The sequence below is a fragment of the Haliotis cracherodii genome, unplaced genomic scaffold, assembly GCF_022045235.1.
Source record: "Haliotis cracherodii isolate W230 unplaced genomic scaffold, xgHalCrac1.p SCAF_1, whole genome shotgun sequence".
Taxonomy (NCBI): domain Eukaryota; kingdom Metazoa; phylum Mollusca; class Gastropoda; order Lepetellida; family Haliotidae; genus Haliotis; species Haliotis cracherodii.
Genome location: NW_027266264.1, coordinates 24,788,182 through 24,814,579, shown reverse-complemented (window position 1 = coordinate 24,814,579; position 26,398 = coordinate 24,788,182). Strand labels below are relative to the sequence as shown.

The 26,398-nt window shown below is 42.8% G+C and overlaps 2 protein-coding genes and 1 pseudogene across 2 annotated transcripts; 1 reads left to right on the top strand and 2 right to left on the bottom strand.

Annotated features, from left to right (window-relative positions):
* The first annotated feature begins 5,946 nt into the window (after positions 1-5,946).
* Positions 5,947-10,929, top strand: LOC139462293 (uncharacterized; annotated as a pseudogene).
* An 820-nt stretch (positions 10,930-11,749) lies between these two features.
* Positions 11,750-14,974, bottom strand: LOC139462288 (probable E3 ubiquitin-protein ligase DTX3). Its single transcript, XM_071243908.1, has 3 exons — positions 14,819-14,974; positions 13,755-13,972; positions 11,750-12,187 (listed from the first exon to the last, which is right to left on the bottom strand). Exons 1-3 carry the CDS (start codon positions 14,972-14,974, stop codon positions 11,815-11,817), a joined length of 747 nt encoding a protein of 248 aa, XP_071100009.1. The 3' UTR covers positions 11,750-11,814.
* A 3,353-nt stretch (positions 14,975-18,327) lies between these two features.
* Positions 18,328-26,398, bottom strand: LOC139462281 (uncharacterized protein aq_987-like). The gene is made up of 2 exons (XM_071243896.1): positions 25,969-26,398; positions 18,328-19,148 (listed from the first exon to the last, which is right to left on the bottom strand). The coding sequence occupies exons 1-2, from the start codon at positions 26,396-26,398 to the stop codon at positions 18,976-18,978; spliced, it is 603 nt and encodes a 200-aa protein (XP_071099997.1). The 3' UTR covers positions 18,328-18,975.

The following is a 26,398-nucleotide window of genomic DNA, read 5'->3' as shown; positions in this document are numbered from 1 at the left end:
AACCAATTACGGAAAGATGCGAGTCATGACGAATGTTGGCCACGATGGTCTGTGTTTGCGGGGCTCAACCACTTTTGGTACGATGGATGCCGATCCGTGAAAGTGGTATTCCGAATGCGGCATTGCATGCCATGACATGTTCATCTGTTACACGGACACCGATATGTAAACGTTAGAAATGTATTTTTCGTCTTTGGTTTCTTACAAATCAATCAAATATTAAGGTTTAAGCTTATGAGCACGCATGGTCACGCATTCTATGTGAAATTCCCATTCTAATATACTTGTACCAGCTGCGTAGACTAATATGACTCAAGAGTTCTTTAATTGGATGCGTAAAGATCCGGGGTAGAATAGGTCTCCAGCAACCCATGCTTGCCGTAAAAGGCGACTGTGCTTGTCGTAAGAGGCGACTAACGGGATCGGGTGGTCAGACTTGCTGACTTGGTTGATGCACGTCACCGTATACCAATTGCATGGATCGATTTTCATGATGAGAATCACTGGATTGTCTGGTCCAGACTCGATTATTTACAAACCACTGTCATATAGCTGGGATATTGTTGAGTGCAGCGTTAAACAACATAAAACAAACAAACAATAATTGGATGCCAGGAGGGTGGGGGTTTGCATTCTCTGTTTGGAAATGTACGGATTCCCCTGGCTGGTCGAAACACCTCTTCCCCTCACCTAAACGTGGCTATCATCTGACCAAGAACAAAGTTGTAACACATACATGATATTTGTAAACAGTGGCCATTTCGTGCGTTTCGGCAATTATAATTCTCGTTTCTCCGACAGAAGTTTATATGGGATGAATAAAGGTGAAGTGTGTTCCTCTATATTAGCTATGATGTATTAACAAGAGTGACGGTATTTGAGGAATGATTGTGTTTGTGTGGGTTTTTTTAAACGCTGCACTTAGCAGTATTCTAGCTATTTGACGGCGGTCTGTCAATAATCGAGTCTGGACCAGACAATCCAGTGATTGACATCATGAGCATCGATCCACGCAATTGGGATACGATGACATGCATCAACAAAGTCAGCGAGCCTGACCACCCGATCCCGTTAGTCGCCTCTTACGACAAGCATAGTCGCCTTTTACGGCAAGCATGGATTGCTAAAGACCTATTCTACCCCGGATCTTCACGGGTACTTTGAAGAATGAGATAGGGTATAACACTATATATATCTTTTCATTTCAACACATATTTGACATAAATTAAATACGTCATTCAGATGTGTATTTTCGAATTGAAACATAGACCAGATATCTTGGTAAGATAAGAATCCATGGTTATGAAAGCAACTAACTACACTGGTTTATAGTTGGCCGTCTTTGATCTTTCGCCGACTTGGCAAATAAGGGAAGTAACTCCTCCTTGCATAGCTTTCGTCAGAGAATCCTGGCTGTGGTTCATGTTTCAGTTCATGATGCGGCTCTGTTGTGTTTACATTAACTTATTCAATGTAAGTAACAGGATGTTTGAACTGTACAAAAGACTCGAGTAGACATATTTATATGTTACATTGCTATCCTCCAGTACATGCGCAATGTAATATGATTTGTTTGTTCGTTTCTTGTTTAACGACGCACTCCAGCTATATGACGGCGGTTCGTAAATAATCGAGTCTTGACCAGACAACCCAATGATTGACATCATGAGCATCGATCTGCGCAATTGGGATACGATGACGTGTACCAACCTAGTCAGCAAGCCTGACCACCCGATCTCGTCAGTCACCTCTAACGACAAGCATAGTCGCCTTTTTTGGCAAGCATGGATTGCTGAAGACCTATTCTACCCCGGATATTCACTGGTCGCAATGTGATATGAATATGATATTAAAAAACTGATGTGTCGCTGTAGTTTATGAATCTTACATTAATAGTTTAAGATGTTTCCAAATACAGGATGTGAGCACCAGTAACAATCTGCCACCGAAGTAAAGCGATATCACGGCGTGTCAGGGTCATAAGGAGGAAAGCCCATCATTACGCAGTTCGTAAACTATTACGACTGTGGTGAACCCACGTTTACGTAATCAGGGTGAAACTAAGCTTTGAACTCACGACCAGTGAATCCTGGCACTTATTATAAGGGACACAACTCTGTATGTGGAATGGCAGCACCGAACTCACTGGGCCATCTTCCCGAGGCAAGAGAGTTGACTGACTATAAAATTCCAGTTTCCACTCTTGTCGAACAAGGCTGGAATTATGGAGTTATAATTTGGCTGGGCTAAAGAGTCTATGTATAGTCCAATCAAAATCGCGTAACGCAATCAACACCCGGCTCGTATAATACTGCCGTGCAGATCCCGGTCGATTGCTGGATTTGCAAAGCATGTGTACCGTCAAATTAGCGTCAACACATATTTTCAAAATCAAGGTTTCTCACGTGATTTGATGCACTCCGCGAAGTAAGACCCGTTATATTACAATATGGATCTTGATACTGGACCATATGGTCTTCACTAGGCGCCTCCATTTGTTTGAAGCGAATGCAGGTGATATCAGAGGTGGAATTTGAATGGTAAATAGGATGGACATAGAAGTGACATAACTTGTAAAGGCCATGGGTTGCGCTACGTTCGAACCCTGAAATGCCAGCCTAGTTCCGCAAGGGTAGAAACTGGACTTTTACAGTCAGTTAACTCCCTTGCCTCGGGAAGATGCCACTGGTCTAGCCGACACCTTATCGCTGCTCGGTTATACCAATACAATATTACGTTTGTATTACACCCTAACAAAATTAATCATGATACCAATTTTTGATATACATTTATTATTTCTTTTTACATATACTTATATACATAAATGAATGCTTGCCCTACACAATATGCGGTGAGAACACTTCTGGTGAAAATGCAAGACGTTTCACAGCCAGGTTACAAACCTACTGATAAAGTCTGCAAGTCGCCAGCGTCCTGAATAAGTGAATGTTGACACCTTCAATCGCAGTCTCCAGCGGCACGGTGTGATCAGACGGGACCTCTACCCAAAACACATAGTCCTCCAAGACGCGCCTACTGTTCATGGTCATTTCAGTTATTCTCTTAACATGATTTTTGCCTAATCCAACCATGACATAGTGACACGGCCAACGTGACAAGGAAAGTTCAACAACCAGCCTCGGTTTAGCATCAGAAGATCAAGAGGAGTGAGTAAGTGTGAGTATAACGCCGCTTTTAACAGTATTCCAGTTATATTGCGGCGTGTCAGCATAACGTGGGAGGAAAGACCCCAAGTGATGCAGGCCTCTGACGATTACCACTTTGGTGAAACCCACGAGCACGGGTATGGTGCTGACATACCTAGAAACATAATCGGGGCGAACCGGAATTCGAACCCACAATCATAGGTTTCTGGCGCGCCCAAGGGACGCAACTCTGCACAGCGAATCGCGGCGCCTTAGACGACTGGGCCACCCGTGCCCCCAGATCAAGAGGAAATGCAGTGTTATTTCTAAAAAGGGTATATAATAGTGTAGCGAGTATTACAATTGAACACATTTCTCCCCATGAAGATCGGAGTTTGAACTGATCTTCAGCAACCCACGCTTGCCGTAAGGGGAGATAGGGTTCGCTGACTTCGTTGATATATCTCATTGTATCCCAATTGAATAGATTGATGATCATGTCAATTATTAGATTGTCTGGTCCAGACACGATTATTTACAGACTGTCGTCATATAGCTGGAATATTGCTGAGTACGGCGCCTGCACCAAACAAACATATTTCTCCGTGTTATGCAACCATGGCGACGTCATGGTGCCCAGCCTCCGGCAGGTGATCTCGTACAGCTTGTCCTGGTGGCCGCTTGTGATGCCCATAACTACAACACGCACGTGTTGTCAGGGCCTGTCGCCCGCCCCTGTCCCTACCTCCAGGTCTTCCACGTTCCTGCTGGAATATACAACACTGTCTGCTACATTCTGCACGGTCACCGTAGTGTTCATTGCACGTCATCGCCTTCTTGTTGTCATCTTTACCGTCAGGGTGGACTCTGTTGTCCCCAGGGAACAAGTTGGAAGAACCAGTTGTCCCGTTCTCAGTGACAGATTGTTACGCCACACTCAACAATATTCCAGCTATATGACGGCGGTTTGTAAATAAACGAGTCTGGACCACACATTCCAGTGATTGACATCATGAACATCGATCCATGCAATTGGTATACAATGACGTGCATCAACCAAGTCAGCAAGCCTGACCACCCGATCCCGTTAGTCGCCTCTTATGACAAGCATAGTCGCCTTTTACGGCAAACGTGGGTTGCTGGAGACCTATTCTACCCCGGATCTTTACGTATCCAATTATAGAACTCTTGAGTCATATTAGTCTACGCAGCTTGTACAAGTAAATTAGACTGGGAATTGCACATAGAATGCGTGACCATGCGTGCTCATAAGCTTAAACCTTAATATTTGATTGATTTGTAAGAAAAAAAGACGAAAAAAACATTTTAACGTTTTCATGTCGGTATCTGTGTAACAGATGAACATGTCATGGCATGCAATGCCGCATTCGGATTCAGGGATCGGCATCCATCGTACCAAAAGTGGTTGAGCCCCGCAAAACACAGACTATCGTGGCCGACATTCGTCATGACTCGCATCTTTCCGTAATTGGTTTGTCCCGGAATCGCACGAGTTTGTCACGATAGCCCTGGCGATGCTATGCCAGGAGGAGTTACCTCCCTTGCGACTACACTTGACGCGGCGTGTCAGTGACAGTCCAGTGCAGACGACACTTGGTTTCACTGGGTATAATGTGACGGGCGATGCTATGCCAGGAGGAGTTACTTCCCTTGCGACTACACTTGACGCGGCGTGTCAGTGACAGTCCAGTGCAGACGACACTTGGTTTCACTGTGATATATAATGTGACGGGCGATGCTATGCTAGGAGGAGTTACTTCCCTTGCGACTACACTTGACGCGGCGTGTCAGTGACAGTCCAGTGCAGACGACACTTGGTTTCACTGGGTATAATGTGACGGGCGATGCTATGCCAGGAGGAGTTACTTCCCTTGCGACTACACTTGACGCGGCGTGTCAGTGACAGTCCAGTGCAGACGACACTTGGTTTCACTGTGATATATAATGTGACGGGCGATGCTATGCCAGGAGGAGTAACTTCCCTTGCGACTACACTTTACGCGGCGTGTCAGTGACAGTCCAGTGCAGACGACACTTGGTTTCACTGGTTATAATGTGACGGGCGATACCGACCTCTCACCGATCTCAACTCAGGGTAATACCGATGTTCCCTAGGAGAATATACACTTACTATTTCAAAATCAACTTTTCATTTCATCGACTGGTTATCATATGCCCAATAAATCAATGGTATTTTGATGTGTTTGTGTGTATCTATTGCAATATAAATTGTATAAATATGAAAAGAGTATGAAACTATCATTTTGAATCTGTGAATGAAATGTTATATCTATTTAAGACATTGTAAATTCTAATCAATGCAGTAAATCATACGTAGCCTAAGTTGTCATATATTAAAATTAATATGCATTTGCAATATTGATGATTCTAATCAACTCAAAGGTCGGTGTTTTCGCATGTAATCTTCACTATCATCACCACACCGACGACATCTTTATCTGTTGCAACATGCTTAGATAGCATATACAAAAAACAGCTATGGGGTCTAGTTCACTTTGACCCTTTGAATCGTGACATAATTTCCTAGATTCGGTTTGAAATCAGTCGCCCAAGACTGCAGTCCTGTCGTGTTCATCGAGGGTGAGTACATAGGAAATGGCAGGCGCGTATTATATGTAATTTGAGCCTGTGTAGGTTAGTATCTATCATATGTGTCTCCCGTGCCCTGTAGGCCTGCCATGGTAGACAGCCAGAGGGACTCGTCAAGCACAGCCAACAGTCGAACCAGGAAGTGGGTGTCACCGCATCCGTAAACAACATGGTTGTGCTCGGCGATCGTGAACTGGTCCTGCAGTAGTTATATTGAGAGCAGAAAGTAGATAGGATGCTATATTTCCAGGGCGCTTATTACGTCGAATACGGTATGTGTAGTAGTGTAGGGGCTCAACATATGTGTTCCTTATTTCACCAACATTTTGAAATTTGCACTTTGGACAGTGATCTTGATTTCTTTCAAAATGCATTTCCTCACACCGTAAACATCATCTCATCAGCAAGCTGTGTTCCTCTGGAGCTGAAACTTCGTTTACTTGTTCCCAACGATGACATCTGAATATCTGAATTTGTTCTCGAGGTTTGAACCCGAGTTTTATAACAACAGCCGAGGCGGCCATATTGACACTTTATGGCGAATGCTCAGTCAGTTTAGGTCAAAATGTGCACTAATGGTTTTAAATTCTATCAAGGTACACTGTTGATTCTGTAAACCTCCTGGACTATGTCAAATTAAGAAAACTCTGAGGATTTTACTGTGTTATTTGTGAAACAATAGGAAAATGTGTATGCCTTTGAAAAAAAGATCTCCTTAAAAGATACAAGCATGATAAGACTCAGAATTGAAACTTTTGTTTAAAGTAAAGTTGACTATTGTGTATTGCAACAAAGTTCAACATTAATCCATTTATTCCTGCACATTAAGAAACATCGTGAATAATTAGAGTGGCTGCCTTTGTTGACATAGTAAACTGTTAACGCTACCGTGACACAATTTACACAAATTACCACTCAACTAAAACGTTCCTGAAATCACATAACAATTACGTTAACGCGTCAAGATATTTTCTATTTCTAAATTTCGGGGTCATCTCACGTTGATATTTATGAATAATGACATTGTGTAATCAGGTAATGTATTTTATGATGGTCTTTCGTTGAAAACCTTTTGCAAGGAATAATAATTCGAAGAAGTGGATATTGTTTTATCTTCAGTTATTTCAAAATAGGTAAAGGGTCTAAAATAAAACTGCAAGGTCCTTAAATCGTGTAACATGACTTGATATGATTTGATGCGTTCCTGCAGTTCTGAAGTTGGTTGGAATCAGGCCATGACTTGCATTTCATGTGTGGTGATGCATTTGTGAAGAAAGTACATAAAATGAACGCACAGAACCAGCCAACATTCAACACTTTGGGGTTTTATGTTGCAGGCTCGAGAAGAGGAGAGGATGGCAGGTGCCCGTCCACAACCCACTCAGAAACTATTTGAGATGGCAAACCAGATGAAGGTGGTCACGTACGTCGGGGACATCACAACGATAAGTGACGCCAGTGGCGTTGTGACGGGGGAAGGGCTGGAGTTTGAACATGAGAGTTTTGTCACAAGGGCTCTGAAAGAAAATTCGAGTGAATTTGCTGTGAAAAGAGAAGAACTAAAGGGGAAAGCAAGACGTTTCAAGTCGTGGTCAGTTCACACCACGAAACTATCTGAACCATCGCCATTTAGTTATGTCTTTCACGCCGTCATCAAAAGCCCTGTCAATACCAACAGATGGGTGAAGAAAACGGAACACTTATACAAGACAATAATGAAGAAAGCAGAGAAGTATGAAGTGAAAGTGTTGGCTATTCCTCTTCTTGGTACAGGTAAGATATGTGTACTCATCTTATATGTCATTGATGATTATTATAGAAGTATTCATGTAAGTATTCTTTGCACAGAAATGATGTGCACGTGTTCGTTGGCAGCTTCTGTCGTGCGCACAGGCAACAACCAGACCACAACGTAATGAGTGAGTGAATGTTGTTTAACGTCGCAGTCAGCAATATTCCAGCTACGTCATAGCGTTTGTTGATTATATTAGCATGATTATGTAAGCTAACATGAACTGTCGTTGTGGATGTAGTTTGGGATGTAGATGTATTTTCAGCTGGGAGCCCTGTACATTGATAAAGACAGAACTTCTCTGTTTGACACTGACGATAACACGGAACCTTACATTTCATATGTAATATGTATGTGAGGCAGAACGTCTGCCTCTGTAAAACAGAGTGTAAAAAAGCTTTGCAGCGGATTATTCAAGGCAGCTGGCCCAACTAACAACACTTCAAAATGTGTTTTGTCAGCATTTGTACATGGATCCACATGATGTCCCCCACAAAATTTGCTTGTTGCCACCAACGATGACATCTGAATGGATGTCATCACTCAATGAGTGAGTGAGTATGGTTTTATGCCGCAATATTCCAGCAATATCACGGCTGGGGACACCAGAAATGGGCTTCACACATTGTACCCATGTCGGGAATCGAACCCGGTTCTTCGGCGTGACGAGCGAACGCCTTAGCCACTGGGCTACCCGACCGCCCCAATCACTCAATGATCGACATGATGTCCCAAACAACACACACGTACACTACTACTGTAGTAGCGTCAATACTCAAAGATCGACATGATGTCACAAACAACACACATGTACACTACTAGTGTCATTACTCAAAGATCGACATGATGTCCCAAACAACACACATGTACACTACTAGTGTCATTACTCAAAGATCGACATGACGTCACAAACAACACACACGTACACTACTACTGTAGTAGTGTCATCACTCAAAGATCGACATGATGTCACAAACAACACACACGTACACTACTACTGTAGTAGTGTCATCACTCAAAGATCGACATGATAGCTCACACAACCTTTCTTACACTACTAGTGTCATTACTCAAAGATCGACATGATGTCCCAAACAACACACATGTACACTACTAGTGTCATTACTCAAAGATCGACATGACGTCACAAACAACACACACGTACACTACTACTGTAGTAGTGTCATCACTCAAAGATCGACATGATGTCACAAACAACACACACGTACACTACTACTGTAGTAGTGTCATCACTCAAAGATCGACATGATAGCTCACACAACCTTTGTACACTACTAGTGTCATTACTCAAAGATCGACATGATAACTCACACAACCTTTGTACACTACTGGTGTGATCACTCAAGGGTCGACATGATGTCCCAAACAACACACATGTACACTACTGGTGTCATTACTCAAAGATCGACTGGATAACTCACACAACCTTTGTACACTACTAGTGTGATCACTCAAGGATCGACATGATGTCCCCCCAAAAAAAATTATACAGCAGCAGTGTCATAACTCATCTATCATTATGTCCAACGCTAGTGTCATTATTTACAGACTCGTCCTGTATATCCTGTATTAGATATGTTCTGAGTCTTCGCAATTCAGAGTAGCGATCCTTAGCTGTGACAGGATCCGCTGAACGTGGGTTCGAATGGCAGAGTCTACCTGATTATGAACCTTTGTCTCTCGGAGCCTCACCCGTGCATCACCGTACATGTGTTTCACCAAATTGAATTTCTTGAAAAGCTTGACTTTCATCCTTCCTTTATGGCAGTATTATCTATATGAACTCTCGTTAACAATCACAAAACTAAATACTTGTATGCAGTTTGAAGTTTGCCTTTCAACGTGTATATGTCTTTGCTTGTCAGGTCGAGGTGGTGCATCTCCAGAAGACGCTGTCCGGGCCGCTGTGAAAGCCGTGGCTAAGTTTGACAACCAGTCTCTGCAGAAGGTGTTTTTGGTTACAATCGACAAATCCATCGGCGATATATTGTATACCCAGTGTGAATACCAAGGAAGTCCTCTCTGTCGTGAGAAAAACTTAAAAAGTCGAAACTCCTTACGGAAGTTAATATCATGTGCAGTTTCAAGAACAGAGGATGAGGATAGGGCTAGCTATGGAAAGGCACCAATGGACAGTCTACGTTCTTACCACAATAGAGACCAGAATCACAGCCGTCCGGTCGATGGGTATGAAGATGGTGAGAGGGCTGAAACCGATATACATACAGGACCGGTGAACACAAGTGAGAAACGCCACAGAGATAGGCGATCCGAAACGTTTCCAGGTTCACGTAATGCGAATGACCAAGGTTGGTCAATGGGACCGGGATCTTCTAAGGTAGCGGTACGGGATACTGCTTTCATGCCTGACCGGGAAAAACAGATGTGACACACGAGAAGCAGGGCACAGGCATGTAGATGGACAGGGTGATGATTATGGAAGACCAGTAAAGACCATGCAGACAAACCCGGGTGACACGACACAGAAATAATGCACATCACGAAGGAGTTGATGGGCATGGACAGGACAGGGGAGGCTACTCTGGGTACAACAAAGAAAACAATGAGACCATGTTTTCTTTGCCGGATCGACATCACAATGGCGATACAAGGTGTGAATCTGGAAACAGGTCGCTGAACGTTGCTGACGTACATTCAAGTCACATCCCATCACAAACTTTTCCAAGGCATTCCAGGTTAGATCCTGTATCTACTCGCGCAGTGTTACAGGGGAACACCTATACCGCGCCCCACCGGGACACCACACATGACAGCCATCATTTGAGTCATAAGGGATACCACACTGATAGACATGGCGATGATGGTAGGCGACAACAACTGAGGCAACAAACCAAGACAACCAAGGCAACTCTTGTCGTCGGTCAGACATGTTCGGATGAAAGCGCATATGGATTTGATCACAATGGCAGTGTCCACCATGGCACTAGTCCCTCACCCTATCCATTGACCGTCAACCTTGATGCTGTCGGCGGAGAGCCAAGGAATGTAAGGCATACTTCAAGTACAGACAGGGTACGTGGCATGGATAATTCCACCAGACCAGAAGTCGGAATAAAGACCGAAATCAATGGAGTTCCCTGTGGGGATAGTACAGTCCCGCCTGGAAATAGCAGTGGGAAGGTAGCAAGGAAGGGAAGTAGCAATGATGTCAAGCTCCTTGATATGAGTGTAACCAGAAGCTGTCCTATTTGTATTGGTCCAATCACAGACCCAAAATGGCTGAAGAAATGCGGCCATGTGTTCTGTCGGGAGTGCATAGATGACAGCTTCCAGAAGTTCAAACCCGTGTGTCCCAGTTGCAACATGGTGTATGGATAATTCCACCAGACCAGAAGTCGTAATAAAGACTGAAATCATTGGAGTTCCCTTGTTCCGCAAGGGTAGAAACTGGACTTTTACAGTCAGTTAACTCCCTTGCCTCGGGAAGATGCCACTGGTCTAGCCGACACCTTATCGCTGCTCGGTTATACCAATACAATATTACGTTTTTATTACACCCCTACAAAATTAATCATGATACCAATTTTTAATATACATTTATTATTTCTTTGTACATACACATATATACATAAATGAATGCTTGCCCTACACAATATCCGGTGAGAACACCTCTGGTGAAAATGCAAGACGTTTCACAGCCAGGTTACAAACCTAATGATAAAGTCTGCAAGTCGACAGCTTCCTTCAGAATAAGTGAATGTTGACACCTTCAATCCAGTCTCCAGCGGCACGGTGTGAACAGACGGGACCTCTACCCAAAACACGCGCCTACAGTTCATCTATGGCCATTTCAGTTCTTCTCTTAACATGGTTTTTGCCTAACCCAACCATGACATAGTGACACGGCCAACGTGACAAGGAAAGTTCAACCACCAGCCTCGGTTTAGCATCAGAAGATCAGGAGGAAATGCAGTGTTATTTCTAAAAAGGGTATATAATGGTGTAGCAAGTATTACAACTAAACACATTTCTTCCCATAAGGATTGGAGTTAGAACTGATATTCAGCAACCCACGCTTGTCGTAAGGGGAGATAGGGTTCGCTGACTTCGTTGATATATCTCATTGTATCCCAATTGAATAGATTGATGATCATGTCAATTATTAGATTGTCTGGTCCAGACACGATTATTTACAGACTGTCGTCATATAGCTGGAATATTGCTGAGTACGGTACCTACACCAAACAAACATATTTCTCCGTGTTATGCAACCATGGCGACGTCATGGTGCCCAGCCTCCGGCAGGTGATCTCGTACAGCTTGTCCTGGTGGCCGCTTGTGATGCCCATAACTACAACACGCACGTGTTGTCAGGGCCTGTCGCCCGCCCCTGTCCCTACCTCCAGGTCTTCCACGTTCCTGCTGGAATATACAACACTGTCTGCTACATTCTGCATGGTCACCGTAGTGTTCATTGCACGTCATCGCCTTCTTGTTGTCATCTTTACCGTCAGGGTGGACTCTGTTGTCCCCAGGGAACAAGTTGGAAGAACCAGTTGTCCCGTTCTCAGTGACTCCTTTCCTGGCCAGTTCCTTCCTCACCTGGACTAGATACGTTGGATCCGGGTAGCTCCACCTGAATAGAAACAAAATGTACTGAGTGAGTGAGTGAGTGGGTGGGTGGGTGGGTGGGCGAGTGAGTGAGTGAGTGAGTGAGTGAGTGAGTGAGTGAGTGAGTGAGTGAGTGAGTGAGTGGGTGGGTTGGTTGGTTGGTTGGTGATTGGGTGTGTTGGTGAAATTTGGGTGAGTGAGTGAGTGAGTGAGTGGGTGGGTGGGTATGTGATTGGATGGGTGGGTGGGTAGTTGGGTGAGTGAGTGAGTGAGTGAGTGGGTGGGTGGGTAGGTTGGGTGAGTGAGTGAGAGTGGGTGGGTGGGTGAGTGAGTGAGGTTTAGCGCCACTTTGTATTTTATGTGAGTTATATTAGCTTCATGAAGAACGTGATGCACTGTGTGAAGCATGTCTTAACATTTTTAACAACTTCAGTAGAACCCGCGATCACACGTTTAGGACTGACAAACCAAGAATCATAAGCAGGGAGAACCTGGGGTTTAAACCCACCATCATTGGATCTTTGCACGCATAAGGGACGCAACCTTGCACGGCGAATTGTGGTGCCGTTGGTCACGGGGCTTCTAGTGTACAGTACATTTACCAAACACGGTATCTTTCGATTCTACTCACCTAATTAGTGTACAGTGATTCTACAAGCCTTACCAGTGTTCAGGAATTCTACTCGCCTAACTAGTGTACATTGATTCTACTCGCCCTACCAGCATACAGTGATTTTACTAACCTTACCAGTGTCCAGGGATTCTACTCGGCGTACCAATATCAAGTGATTCTACACGCCTTACAAATATCTTGTAATTATACTCGCCTTACCATTGTACAGTTATTCTACTCGCCTTAGCAGTATCTTGTGATTCTACTCGCGTTACCTGTATCAAGTGATTATGCTCGACTAGCCAAAATGAAGTGATTGTACTCGCCTTTAGAATTCAGTGATTCTACTCGCGTTACCTGTATCCAGTGATTATGCTCGACTAGCCAAAATGAAGTGATTGTACTCGCCTTTAGAATTCAGTGATTCTACTCGCGTTACCTGTATCCAGTGATTATGCTCGACTAGCCAAAATGAAGTGATTGTACTCGCCTTTAGAATCCAGTGATTCTACTCCCCTAACCAGTATCCATTGATTCGAGTTGTAAGTTTTCAGAACTTTCAATAAAATATACATGATATGTTTTTCTAATGTTCACATCGACTGCTTTGTTACTGGTGATTAGGGGCGGTCGGGTAGCCTAGTGGTTAAAGCGTTCGCTCGTCACGCCGAAGACCCGGGCTCGATTCCCGACATGGGTACAATGTGGGAAGCCCATTTCTGGTGTCCCCCGCCGTGATATTGCTGGAATATTGCTAAAAGCGGCGTAAAACCGTACTCACTCACTACTGGTGATTAGTTTTGGAAATATAGGCGGATCCAGAGGGGGTCCAGGAGGTCCGAACCCCGGAGTATTTTGAAGGCAGTAAAATGGGCTGAGAGAAGATTTTGATATTTTGGACCCACTCCCTTTAAAAAAATGCTGAATCCACCTTTGGGAAACAATGGTTCAGAGTGCTGGTGTACCGGACTGTGTGTACCTGCTAGTTCCTGCTACCGCCAGTGTCTTATGGCTAACACCGTTCCACGTCACGACATTCTCTTCACTGGTAGTTGTAGAACGACCGATGGTAAACGTCAGCTTCCTGTCAAATGCAGTCCTCAAGAGCTGGAGAACACCTCTCCCTTCCCCACAGTCCGGCAGATAGGCTACACGTGTGGTACCCTTGTACTGGTCTCCCGGGCTGGGGTGGTCTCTCTGGCAACAGGGGGTACATGCGAATGTTTAGTGCACAGGCAACTCGAACTATTCAGTATACTGTGTAAGATACCCCATACTGTGTTGGGGATCAATGGTGAAGGGTTTCATGTGTTGTTCCGCCAGGAGGTGGTGATGGAGATGTGATACACAGCACTGTGTTGATGAACACTCCCCGTTGCCTACCTTTGGGACGTATAATTACCCTTGCACTCTGTAACTGCAAAGTGCAAAACTCGTAAGAGAATACCAGCGATATGCTTCCCCAAATGTTAACCATTTAAAACCAAGATCTACTCATCGAATTACCGCAATGTGTAACTGAGATAGTATCTTTTGGTATTGCAGGGTAATCAACTCTATACTGAATTGCATCACATCATTTGAGTCAGAAGAAAAACACAGACCTGCTTAGGGACATGACACAAATTTGCTAGCACTGACAATTACCCAAAGTTAAGCTCCTTTTTAACACAATTGACAGTTGTCTTGTTTCCTGAATTATTGATGCATATCAACATATACATTTTAGCATCAATGATTACTTCATATTCGATGTTTGGGCCATAAACATCACGTATTCTTCCTTTCAATAGGGTAGTATAACAATACCCGTATGATCCACTGTAGCCTGCGAGAACATTGATAACATTACAAAGTTACAGATTTTATCCAACTCATGAAACCACAGGCGACATATACTTCCCGGAGTCCCAGGAGGGTTGCCACATGTCACACACGAGGGACCCGTACATTGTGTCCCCATCATGCAGTGCGCATCACTATGGCGCAGTGGGTGGTCCCATACTGCCACCTAGCGGGCGTCTGTGCAGGTGGTGTACTCACCCCTTGTGTTCCATCGGGGAACTTGTATATGATGATAATGGTTCCATGTAAGTCATGCCCCGGCAGGCTGGTCTGACTCAGGGCAACATTCATACTTCCATCTGGCTGAGTCCCAGATGCTGCTCTCGCTAGGGGCTTTTCATGACGAGCTCCCATCGTTGACAAGGTCTCGAAGCTACAAAATATGTTAAAGGACTCGTTTATGGTCTGCTACTTAGTGAACACAGGTTTTACATGTCAATGTGCACTTTTGTTAAATTATGTTGACATCAGAATTTGTTGACTAAATCTAAATTTAACTAAAACATGGCCTTCCAAAACGTGAGATTGACCTTTGGTAGGTTGTCTCATTTTAACTTTTGGGTGTCTCAGGCATTTTCAGGGCGGTAGGGTAGCCTAGTGGTTAAAGTGTTCGCTCGTCACGCCGAAGACCCGGGTTCGATTCTCCACATGGGTACAGTATGTGAAGCCCATTTCCGTGTTTGGAATATTGCTAAAAGCGGCGTAAAACAATACTCATTCATAAGCAATGTGTTTGTCCAGCTTGACTAAAATGCCTAAACTTAAGCCTGACAATAAAAATGTTTGATGAGTCAGTAATCAAAGTTTGTAGTGAGCATCTGAACTTAGTTCTTAGTGAAAGGCCACACTCAGTTAAACAGCGACGGTTGATTTTAAAATGACGTAAATTAAATTAGTATGTATTTTGTTCATATACACTTCATAATCTTATACGAAAATAGGACGATATAATAGCACTATGCCCACATTTCATTCTTCGTAACATAGTGTCTATACGTGGTTGAGATAATAGTCTGTTACTTTGATCGGATATCAGTTAGGTCTCACAAAGTCTAACACAGCCGACAGACACAGCACCAAAAGAGGTGGTTTCCTTCCACTTGATACCTGTCGGACAACATCAGATACTTACTTACCCGAAAAGTCATGCGGCCACGCTCCCTTACTGGTGTGACAGGTGCTTTATTAGCTCTCACTGAACATACGGCAGGAGTCGGGTATATATCAGCTGATGCCCACCCCGATGCCACCAGCTGTGCAGTTACCACCCGTCTCCAACCCCTCCCCTCAGGGCTGCCGACGTGTGTTTATCGTAGTCATGAGGCTACTCACATGTATAGCAGTTAATCCACGCATGCTCAGACCAGGCAACCATCATCAAGGTTTGGTACTTTTCCAGCTACAGATAGTGTTTTTAATTGAAACTTTGAGGCTAAATATTATTTTTATTTCGGGAACATACATGTAGGTCATAGGTCATACAATTCCAGCAATGATATGGTGTTGTTTGTTCATTGTTTAACGCCACACTCAGCAATATTCCAGCTATATGACGGCGACCTGTAAACAATTAAGTTTGTACCAGACACTCCAGTGATTGACATCATGATCATCGATCTACGCAATTGGGATCGATGACATGCATCAGCGAGCCTGACCACTCGATCCCGTTTGTCGCCTTTAACGGCAAGCATGGGTTTCTAGCTGAAGACCTATTCTAACCAGGATCTTCACGGGTCGGTATGGTATGGTATGGTATGGTATGGTATGGTATGGTACGGTATGGTATGGTATGGTATGGCATCGCATGGTATGGTATGGCACGGTATGGTATGGCATGGTATGGTATGGTATGTGAGTTTTAGCACGACTTGGACCATTAAAAGGTCAACAGATATAGTTGCTTTAAACAAGAGAAAAGTGACAAATGAAAATGTGGGGATTAACCCATCTACGTTACGGTAAAATGTATCATAAAAAGCCGCAAGAAAACACTATTTCCTTTCTGAAAAGTAGTTACCCATTCTACATACAAGCCATTGACGGTCTGAAGTGGTCCTTCTCCCAAACAGACCCGGATCATGAAGCAAAGTTGCGCCTAAGCGCCTAATGTTAAATCTATTTTGATAGATTGGTTTCAAAGTCCTCGCTATCCTCAACCTGAAATATTCATGCATACGTAATAGCATTGATCTGTGAACAGTGAATCGATTTCTGTGTGCTTATGTGACACGTACTTCCCAAGTAAGGGATTTATGTTGTTATATAAAGTCAATATATCACTGTTATGCTACTGATATGGACTCGCGTCTTGACAGCTGCCTTTCCCCATTGAACATTGGTTAAAGCAGCCCACAACGTAACATTAATGTAAATGAAATACATTCGCATCACACAACTGTTTAATGACATTTATGACGTACGAAACGAGTGGAGTGGCACAACATTGGACAGGCGTTTAATGACATTTATGACGTACGAAACGAGTGGAGTGGCACAACATTGGACAGGCGTTTAATGACATTTATGACGTACGAAACGAGTGGAGTGGCACAACATTGGACAGGCGTTTAATGACATTTATGACGTACGAAACGAGTGGAGTGGCACAACATTGGACAGGCGTTTAATGACATTTATGACGTACGAAACGAGTGGAGTGGCACAACATTGGACAGGCGTTTAATGACATTTATGACGTACGAAACGAGTGGAGTGGCACAACATTGGACAGGCGTTTAATGACATTTATGACGTACAAAATGAGTGGAGTGGCACAACATTGGACAGGCGTTTAATGACATTTATGACGTACGAAACGAGTGGAGTGGTACAACATTGGACAGGCGTTTAATGACATTTATGACGTACGAAACGAGTGGAGTGGCACAACATTGGACAGGGCGTTTAATGACATTTATAACGTACGAAACGAGTGGAGTGGCACAACATTGGACAGGCGTTTAATGACATTTATGACGTACAAAACGAGTGGAGTGGCACAACATTGGCCTGGCGTGTGTGTGCGTTTTTCATCACCATGCTTGCGCTAATGGATGACCTATATCACTTCGGGTTTTCCTCCCACATCAAATTGACACACCGTAACATAACTGAAATCGGGTTCAAAGTTACATTTTAACTCAGCCGTTGCAGGAACTGTAGTTTTTACTGACAAGATAGTATTTAAAGTTTCAACAAACTTTGAAAAAGAACTTTTTTAACTATACAAAAGGAATATAAAATAAGTTTAATAAACGAATAAATAACATTCATGGTACCATATACAAGTATATGAAATACATTCTCTCACTGAATAAAGAATCATGGTGTTGAATTGCTGAGTGCGGCATTAAACAACACAACAACAACAACAACAACAACAACAACAACATGGTGTTAATGTCTCATTCATCCAAGCAATTCAGGTTGCAATCTACATCTTGGCGACTGGAGCCAATTACATCCGGCTGAGGGTGTTAAATAAACACCGTGAAACACCAATAACATTCTCACATTCTTCAACAGTTGCTAGAAGAATGACTTTGTGAATGTGTTTGTTTGTTTGTTTGTTTGTTTGCTGTTTAACACCGCAATCGGCAATATTCCAGCGGTCTGTAAATAATCGAGCCTGGACCAGACAATCCAGTGATTTACATCATGAGTATCGATCCCATGACGCAATTGGGATCGACGACATGCATCAACTAAGTCAACGAGTCTGACCACCCTGACCACCAAAACATAGACTGTTGTCGCGCAGTCAGTATACTGTGTCTGAGTGGGATGTCCATGTTAAACTGTGGCATGGTGTGTCAGTGGGCTACCACAATAGAACCTACAGAAAGAAAGGAATAGTACAAGCAGCCACACACACATGCATGGACGTGATATAATCCTGTAATCGACGATACCTTATTTTCACATCACCTCATAGTTCCAGGCAGATAGACTGGCAATGAAAGGAAATTCCTTCGTGGAAATGGTAAGTACAGCATATTAGAAGTTCTGATATCTCGTTAAAACATTTCATTTCTCACATGAGATTCCTCAAATAATGAATCCCCATCGGCAAAAGTTTTTACAAGAATGGGTGTACATCAAACGTACACCTCATCTTTCAGAGAACCCGCTGCATCCTCCTTGAAGTCCCCGCATGTCTCAATCCGGCACTGGACGCTCGTCTTAAAACAATATGTAATTGCTGTTTTGTTCATTAGCTTCATTAATCATCGTCGCAATTATCCTCGTCATTATCATCTTGGTCGTCGTCATCGTCATCATTGCTTGCACTTTGAACTTGCCTTACTGGTATGTCGTTTAGCACGATTTAAGTGTCCTGACTGAGATGATTATTATTTATTTGTGAAGAAGGGACTGAATACAAATTCACACTGGGATCCCGTTATTTCAGCGATGGATGTTTCCACTGTTACAAGAAACACCTTCTGCAGACACTTGGGGTTATAGTGAGCAATGGCTTCCACGGCGGCCTGCGCAGCTTCTTGGGGCTTCGCACCACCACGACCTGGAAACATTACCAGACAATAGACATTACTTTAAAACTGAAGTTTCAAGACAGGATTGTCAGCATCACAGACGGACATACATGTCAACACTAACATATACAGCGCTGGTGTCATTACTCAAAGGCCGACGTGATGTCCCTCACAACATGTATACAGCACTATAGTCTGAACTCACAGATCGACATGTCCCACATTCAACATTTAACCAGCACTAGTGTTATTACTCACGATTTGGCATGATGTTCCACACAGCATAACCATTAAACCACACTGGTATCTTTATAAACAGATGCACATGATGTTCCAAACAGCATAAAATATTAAACCACAATCGTGTCTTTATAAACAGATACACATGATGTTCCAAAAAGCATAACTATAAAACCACAATAGTGTCTTTATAAACATATGCACATGATGTTACACACAGCATAACTATTAAACCACACTGGTGTCTTTATAAACAGATGCACATGATGTTCCACATAGCAAACTTATAAAACCACAATAGTGTCTTTATAAACAGATGCACATGATGTTCCAAACAGCAAAACTATTAAACCACAATAGTGTCTTTATAAACATATGCACATGATGTTATACACAGCATAACTATTAAACCACACTGGTGTCTTTATAAACAGATACACATGATGTTCCACACAGCATAACTATTAAACCACACTGGTGTCTTTATAAACAGATGCACATGATGTCCCACATAGCATAACTATTAAACCACACTGGTGTCTTTATAAACAGATGCACATGATGTCCCACATAGCATAACTATTAAACCACAATAGTGTCTTTATAAACATATGCACATGATGTCCCACACAGCATAACTATTAAACCACAATAGTGTCTTTATAAACATATGCACATGATGTTACACACAGCATAACTATTAAACTACACTGGTATCTTTATAAACAGATGCACGTGATGTTCCAAACAGCATAAATATTAAACCACAATAGTGTCTTTATAAACAGATACACATGATGTTCCACATAGCATAACTATAAAACCACAATAGTGTCTTTATAAACATATGCACATGATGTTCCACATTGCATAACTATAAAACCACACTAGTGTCTTTATTCACGGATGCACATGAAGTTCCACATAGCATAACTATTAAACCACACTGGTGTCTTTATAAACAGATGCACATGATGTTCCACATAGCATAACTATTAAACCACAATAGTGTCTTTATAAACAGATGCACATGATGTCCCATACAGCATAACTATTAAACCACAATAGTGTCTTTATAAACATATGCACATGATGTCCAACACAGCATAACTATTAAACCACACTGGTGTCTTTATAAACAGATACACATGAGGTTCCACACAGCTTAACTATTAAACCCATTGGTGTCTTTATAAACAGATGCACATGATGTCCCACACAGCATAACTATTAAACCACAATAGGGTCTTTATAAACAGAAGCACATGATGTCCCACACAGCATAACTATTAAACCACACTGGTGTCTTTATAAACAGATACACATGATGTTCCACACAGCATAACTATTAAACCACAATAGTGTCTTTATAAACAGATGCACATGATGTCCCATACAGCATAACTATTAAACCACACTGGTGTCTTTATAAACATATGCACATGATGTCCCACACAGCATAACTATTAAACCACACTGGTGTCTTTATAAACAGATACACATGATGTTCCACACAGCATAACTATTAAACCACACTGGTGTCTTTATAAACAGATGCACATGATGTCCCACATAGCATAACTATTAAACCACACTGGTGTCTTTATAAACAGATGCACATGATGTCCCACATAGCATAACTATTAAACCACAATAGTGTCTTTATAAACATATGCACATGATGTCCCACACAGCATAACTATTAAACCACAATAGTGTCTTTATAAACATATGCACATGATGTTACACACAGCATAACTATTAAACCACACTGGTATCTTTATAAACAGATGCACGTGATGTTCCAAACAGCATAAATATTAAACCACAATAGTGTCTTTATAAACAGATACACATGATGTTCCACATAGCATAACTATTAAACCACAATAGTGTCTTTATAAACATATGCACATGATGTTACACACAGCATAACTATTAAACCACACTGGTGTCTTTATAAACAGATGCACATGATGTTCCACATAGCAAACTTATAAAACCACAATAGTGTCTTTATAAACAGATGCACATGATGTTCCAAACAGCAAAACTATAAAACCACAATAGTGTCTTTATAAACAGATGCACATGATGTTCCACATAGCATAACTATAACACCACAATAGTGTCTTTATAAACATATGCACATGATGTTACACACAGCATAACTATTAAACCACACGGGTGTCTTTATAAACAGATGCACATGATGTTCCACATAGCAAACTTATAAAACCACAATAGTGTCTTTATAAACAGATGCACATGATGTTCCAAACAGCAAAACTATAAAACCACAATAGTGTCTTTATAAACAGATGCACATGATGTTCCACATAGCATAACTATAAAACAACAATAGTGTCTTTATAAACATATGCACATGATGTTCCACATAGCATAACTATTAAACCACAATAGTGTCTTTATAAACATATGCACATGATGTTCCACATAGCATAACTATAAAACCACACTAGTGTCTTTATAAAAGGATGCACATGATGTTCCAAACAGCATAATTATTAACCCACAATAGTGTCTTTATAAACAGATGCACATGATGTTACACACAGCATAACTTTTAAACCACAATAGTGTCTCAACAAACAGAAGCACATGATGTTCCACACAGCATAACTTTAAAACCACACTAGTGTCTTTATAAACAGATGCACATGAAGTTCCACATAGTATAACTATTAAACCACACTGGTGTCTTTATAAACAGCTGCACATGATGTCCCACATAGCATAACTATTAAACCACAATAGTGTCTTTATAAACATATGCACATGATGTCCCACACAGCATAACTATTAAACCACACTGGTGTCTTTATAAACAGATGCACATGATGTTCCAAACAGCAAACTTATAAAACCACAATAGTGTCTTTATAAACATATGCACATGATGCCCCACACAGCATAACTATTAAACCACACTGGTGTCTTTATAAAACAGATGCACATGATGTCCCACACAATGTAAACTAACGGCCAAAAGAAACTTTACCATAGTTTGAAATGACCCTCGTTTTAAAATCACCAAAAATAATGCATGAAGTAAAATGTATTGAAAAGATCAACATTTTGACGAAATCAACATTTAAAATGTCATACTGTATCCGATATTGGCATGACAAGCTTTCAGCGTTTCAACGTAATGGACAAAGGGCACACATTGTCACTAAAATCGATCAAGTTTAATGAGTGAGTGAGTGAGTTGGGTTTAACGCCTCTTTTAACATTATTCCAGTAATATCACGGCGTGTTAGCTTAATGTGGGAGGAAAGCCCTAAGTGATGTAGGTCTAAGACGTTTACCACTTCGGTGAAACCCACGAGCACGGGTATGGTGCTGACAAACCTAGAAACATAATTGGGGCGAACCGGGATTCGAAACCACAATCATAGGTTTCTGGCGTTTCTGGCAACTCTGCACAGCGAATCGCGGCGCCTTAGACGACTGGGTCACCCGTGCCCCCTCAAGTTCAATGACACGTTGCATTAATAGCGTGTATTACCACCCCTGCTAAAAGACACGCAAAAACTCTCCCGCGCACAGAAAAACTCAGTCGTCTGACGACGTTACGTTGGATACGACGCCATTCGTCTTGGAGGGCCAGAATCAGCTCTTGCCGGTTGGCTGGAAGATGCAGTCGCTGTCGAACACGACGATCCATGACATCCCAGAGGTGTTCTATGGGGGTCGTGTCTTGGGAGCGTGCAAGCCACGGCAACACGTTGACTATGTTGGCTGCAAAGACGTTCTGTAACTATTCGAGATGTATGGGGCATAGCGTTGTCATGCTGATAAAGGACACCACGTGGCACCTGTTGAAGAAACGGTGGGGCAGCGGACGACTTACCATATCAAGGCATTCGTCGCTGATGTCACTGTAAGGAATCGATTTCGGAAATGCGCAAGTACGCAAGTGCCTGTCTTCACTGGGCGTAGTTACCCTGGGTCTGCCTGTTCTTGGCCTGTCTGATGTCTGCCTGGTCTGTCTCTAACGTTGCATCATGTTAGACACAGCAACATGGGGGGCAACCAAAAGTTCTTGCAATGTGGGCATTTCTGTGGTTGGTTGGGTTTTTTTATCAGATTGAGTGTCTGACAGAGTGAGTGTCCGAATTATTTATATATCTTTGTTTCACTTGTAGTTTCGGCTGCCCAAGCGGCACGTGTTTTTCACTTGTTCGCATTTTTTACACACGAAAATCGTGCCTTGGACATGTATCACTTACTGCATAGAGCATTGTTGTGTTTGGACGATGTGTTTTGCATTGATTTCGTTTGAATTTCTGTTTTTTTAATTTTTTGCAATTCCATTTTTAAAGCTGTAAAATTTCTTTTGGCCGTCAGTTCATGTACAACGCTACTGTCATTACATACAGAATCGTGGATCGATGCTCATGGCATGATTGTCTGGTCCATACTCGTTTATTTACAGACACCGTCATATAACTGGAATATTGCTCAGTGCGGCGTTAAACAACAAACAAACAAATACAGACCTTACACAATCACCAACTGTTATGATTTTTGGTATGTCAGCAGTATAACCGTGCTGGAAGGTTTAGCTTCCCCTTACACTGAGCGAGACTCAAAGGCTAGAAGAACAAAAGCAACACTGAAATTCCCTTTCTGCACAAGACACCGGTTTTACAACTTCAACATGGACTGATGTCACCAATGAGGCTAAAAATAGCATGATCATGTGAGCTTCGTTGGTTTATTAAGAAACGCGTGGAAGGAAAACTTCATGACTACCTTTAAGGTGACACGCGATAACTCCGACACGTCATAACTCCGACACGCCAAAACTTCGACACTCCATAAATCCGACACGTCATAACTCCGACACCCCATATCTCCGACACGTCATAACTCCGACACGCCATAACTCCGACACTTCATAACTCCGAAACGCCATAACTCCGACACGTCATAACTCCGACACGTCATAACTCCGACACGCCATAACTCCGACACGTCATAACTCCGACACGTCATAACTCCGACACACCATAACTCCGACACGCCATAACTCCGAAACGTCATAACTCCGACACGCCATGCCATAACTTCGACACGTCATAACTCCGACACATTATAACTCCGACACGTCATAACTCGGACACGTCATAACTCCGACACACCATAACTCCGACACGCCATAACTCCGAAACGTCATGACTCCGACACGCCATGCCATAACTCCGACACGTCATAACTCCGAAACGTCATAACTCCGACACGTCATAACTCGGACACGCCATAACTCCGACACGCCATACGCCATAACTCCGACACGTCATTACTCCGACACGTCATAACTCCGACACGCCATAACTCCGACACGCCATAACTCCGAAACGTCATAACTCCGACACGCCATGCCATAACTCCGGCACGTCATAACTCCGAAACGTCATAACTCCGACACGTCATAACTCGGACACGCCATAACTCTGACACGCCATGCCATAACTCCGACACGTCATAACTCCGAAACGTCATAACTCCGACACGTCATAACACCGACACGCCATAACTCCGACACGCCATACGCCATAACTCCGACACGTCATAACTCCGAAACGTCATAACTCCGACACGTCATAACTCGGACACGCCATAACTCCGACACGCCATGCCATAACTCCGACACGTCATAACTCCGAAACGTCATAACTCCGACACGTCATAACTCCGACACGCCATAACTCCGACACGCCATACGCCATAACTCCGACACGTCATTACTCCGACACGTCATAACTCCGACACGTCATAACTCCGACACGCCATAACTCCGACACGTCATAACTCCGACACGCCATAACTCCGACACGTCATAACTCAGGTACATTCAAAATGACGTTACCCTTTACTCACTAACTTGCACTCATGCATTCACTAAGCACCAAACACTTCACTGAACATAACACGCTTTACTTATCATCACGACCTTTAATAAATGGGCGGTGGGGTAGCCTAGTGGTTAAAGCGTTTGCTCGTCACGCCCGGGTTCGATTAATCCTCGCCAAAAACATCCACATTTCAACGTGCGTGTGACACCTGACAAAACCAGCTAATTAATGACAGGTTGCATTGAAAACAACAAAACTTTGAGCGAAATCTTACCAAATAAATCATATCTTATTTATAAAAGCTGTTGTGAAGCGACATTCCTAGTTTTAGAGGAGAGCACCCTTTCCCCCGCTGAAAATGGTATCCCTTAATTCATAATCCAAGACTGTAGCTTAAACATGTGTTTAGCCAGTAAATGTACTGCTAATATCGGATTAGATTTATCATATGAAGTACAGCAAACTACGGTTATAACGGACTCAAAGGGACCACAAATTTAGTTCGTAATAACTGTAGTTCGTTATAAGCATATTTACAGCATATATACAACAAATTGCCTGGACTAAGAAATAAGTTTGTTACATCGGTCAGTTCTTTATTAGCGTGTTCGTCATAAACGTAGTTTACTGTGTATGATAAGGGCGTAAGGAAGTATAAGTATGATAAGATTGAGTTCTGATCGGAAATACACTGTGAATTATAAACCATAAGACGCTACCCCACCTGTACCAAGAAGAGGAACGGCCAGGACTTGCACGCCATACTTCTCGGCCTTCTTCATGATCGTCTTGTATAACCTCCTCATTTTCATCACCCACCTATTGGTTTCGCCTGGACGTTTCGCGATGGCGTGGAATACAAATCTAAACGGCCATGGATTCAACAGATGGGTGGTGTGAACTGACCACGACTTGAAACGTCTCGTTGTTCTCTTCTTTTCATCCCTTTTCTCTGCAAATTCCTTGGAACTCTTTTTAAGTGTCGTTGTCACCTGGCTCTCCCGATCCAGGTCCTGTTTCTCACTCGTCACAACTGCATCAGCTGATATGGCCATGATGTCACCGACGTACGTGACGACTTTAAGGCTGTAGGGGGTCACGTAGACCTGTTGGGTAGGTCTTGAACATGACGTCGGGCGGGGAGCTGCCATCAT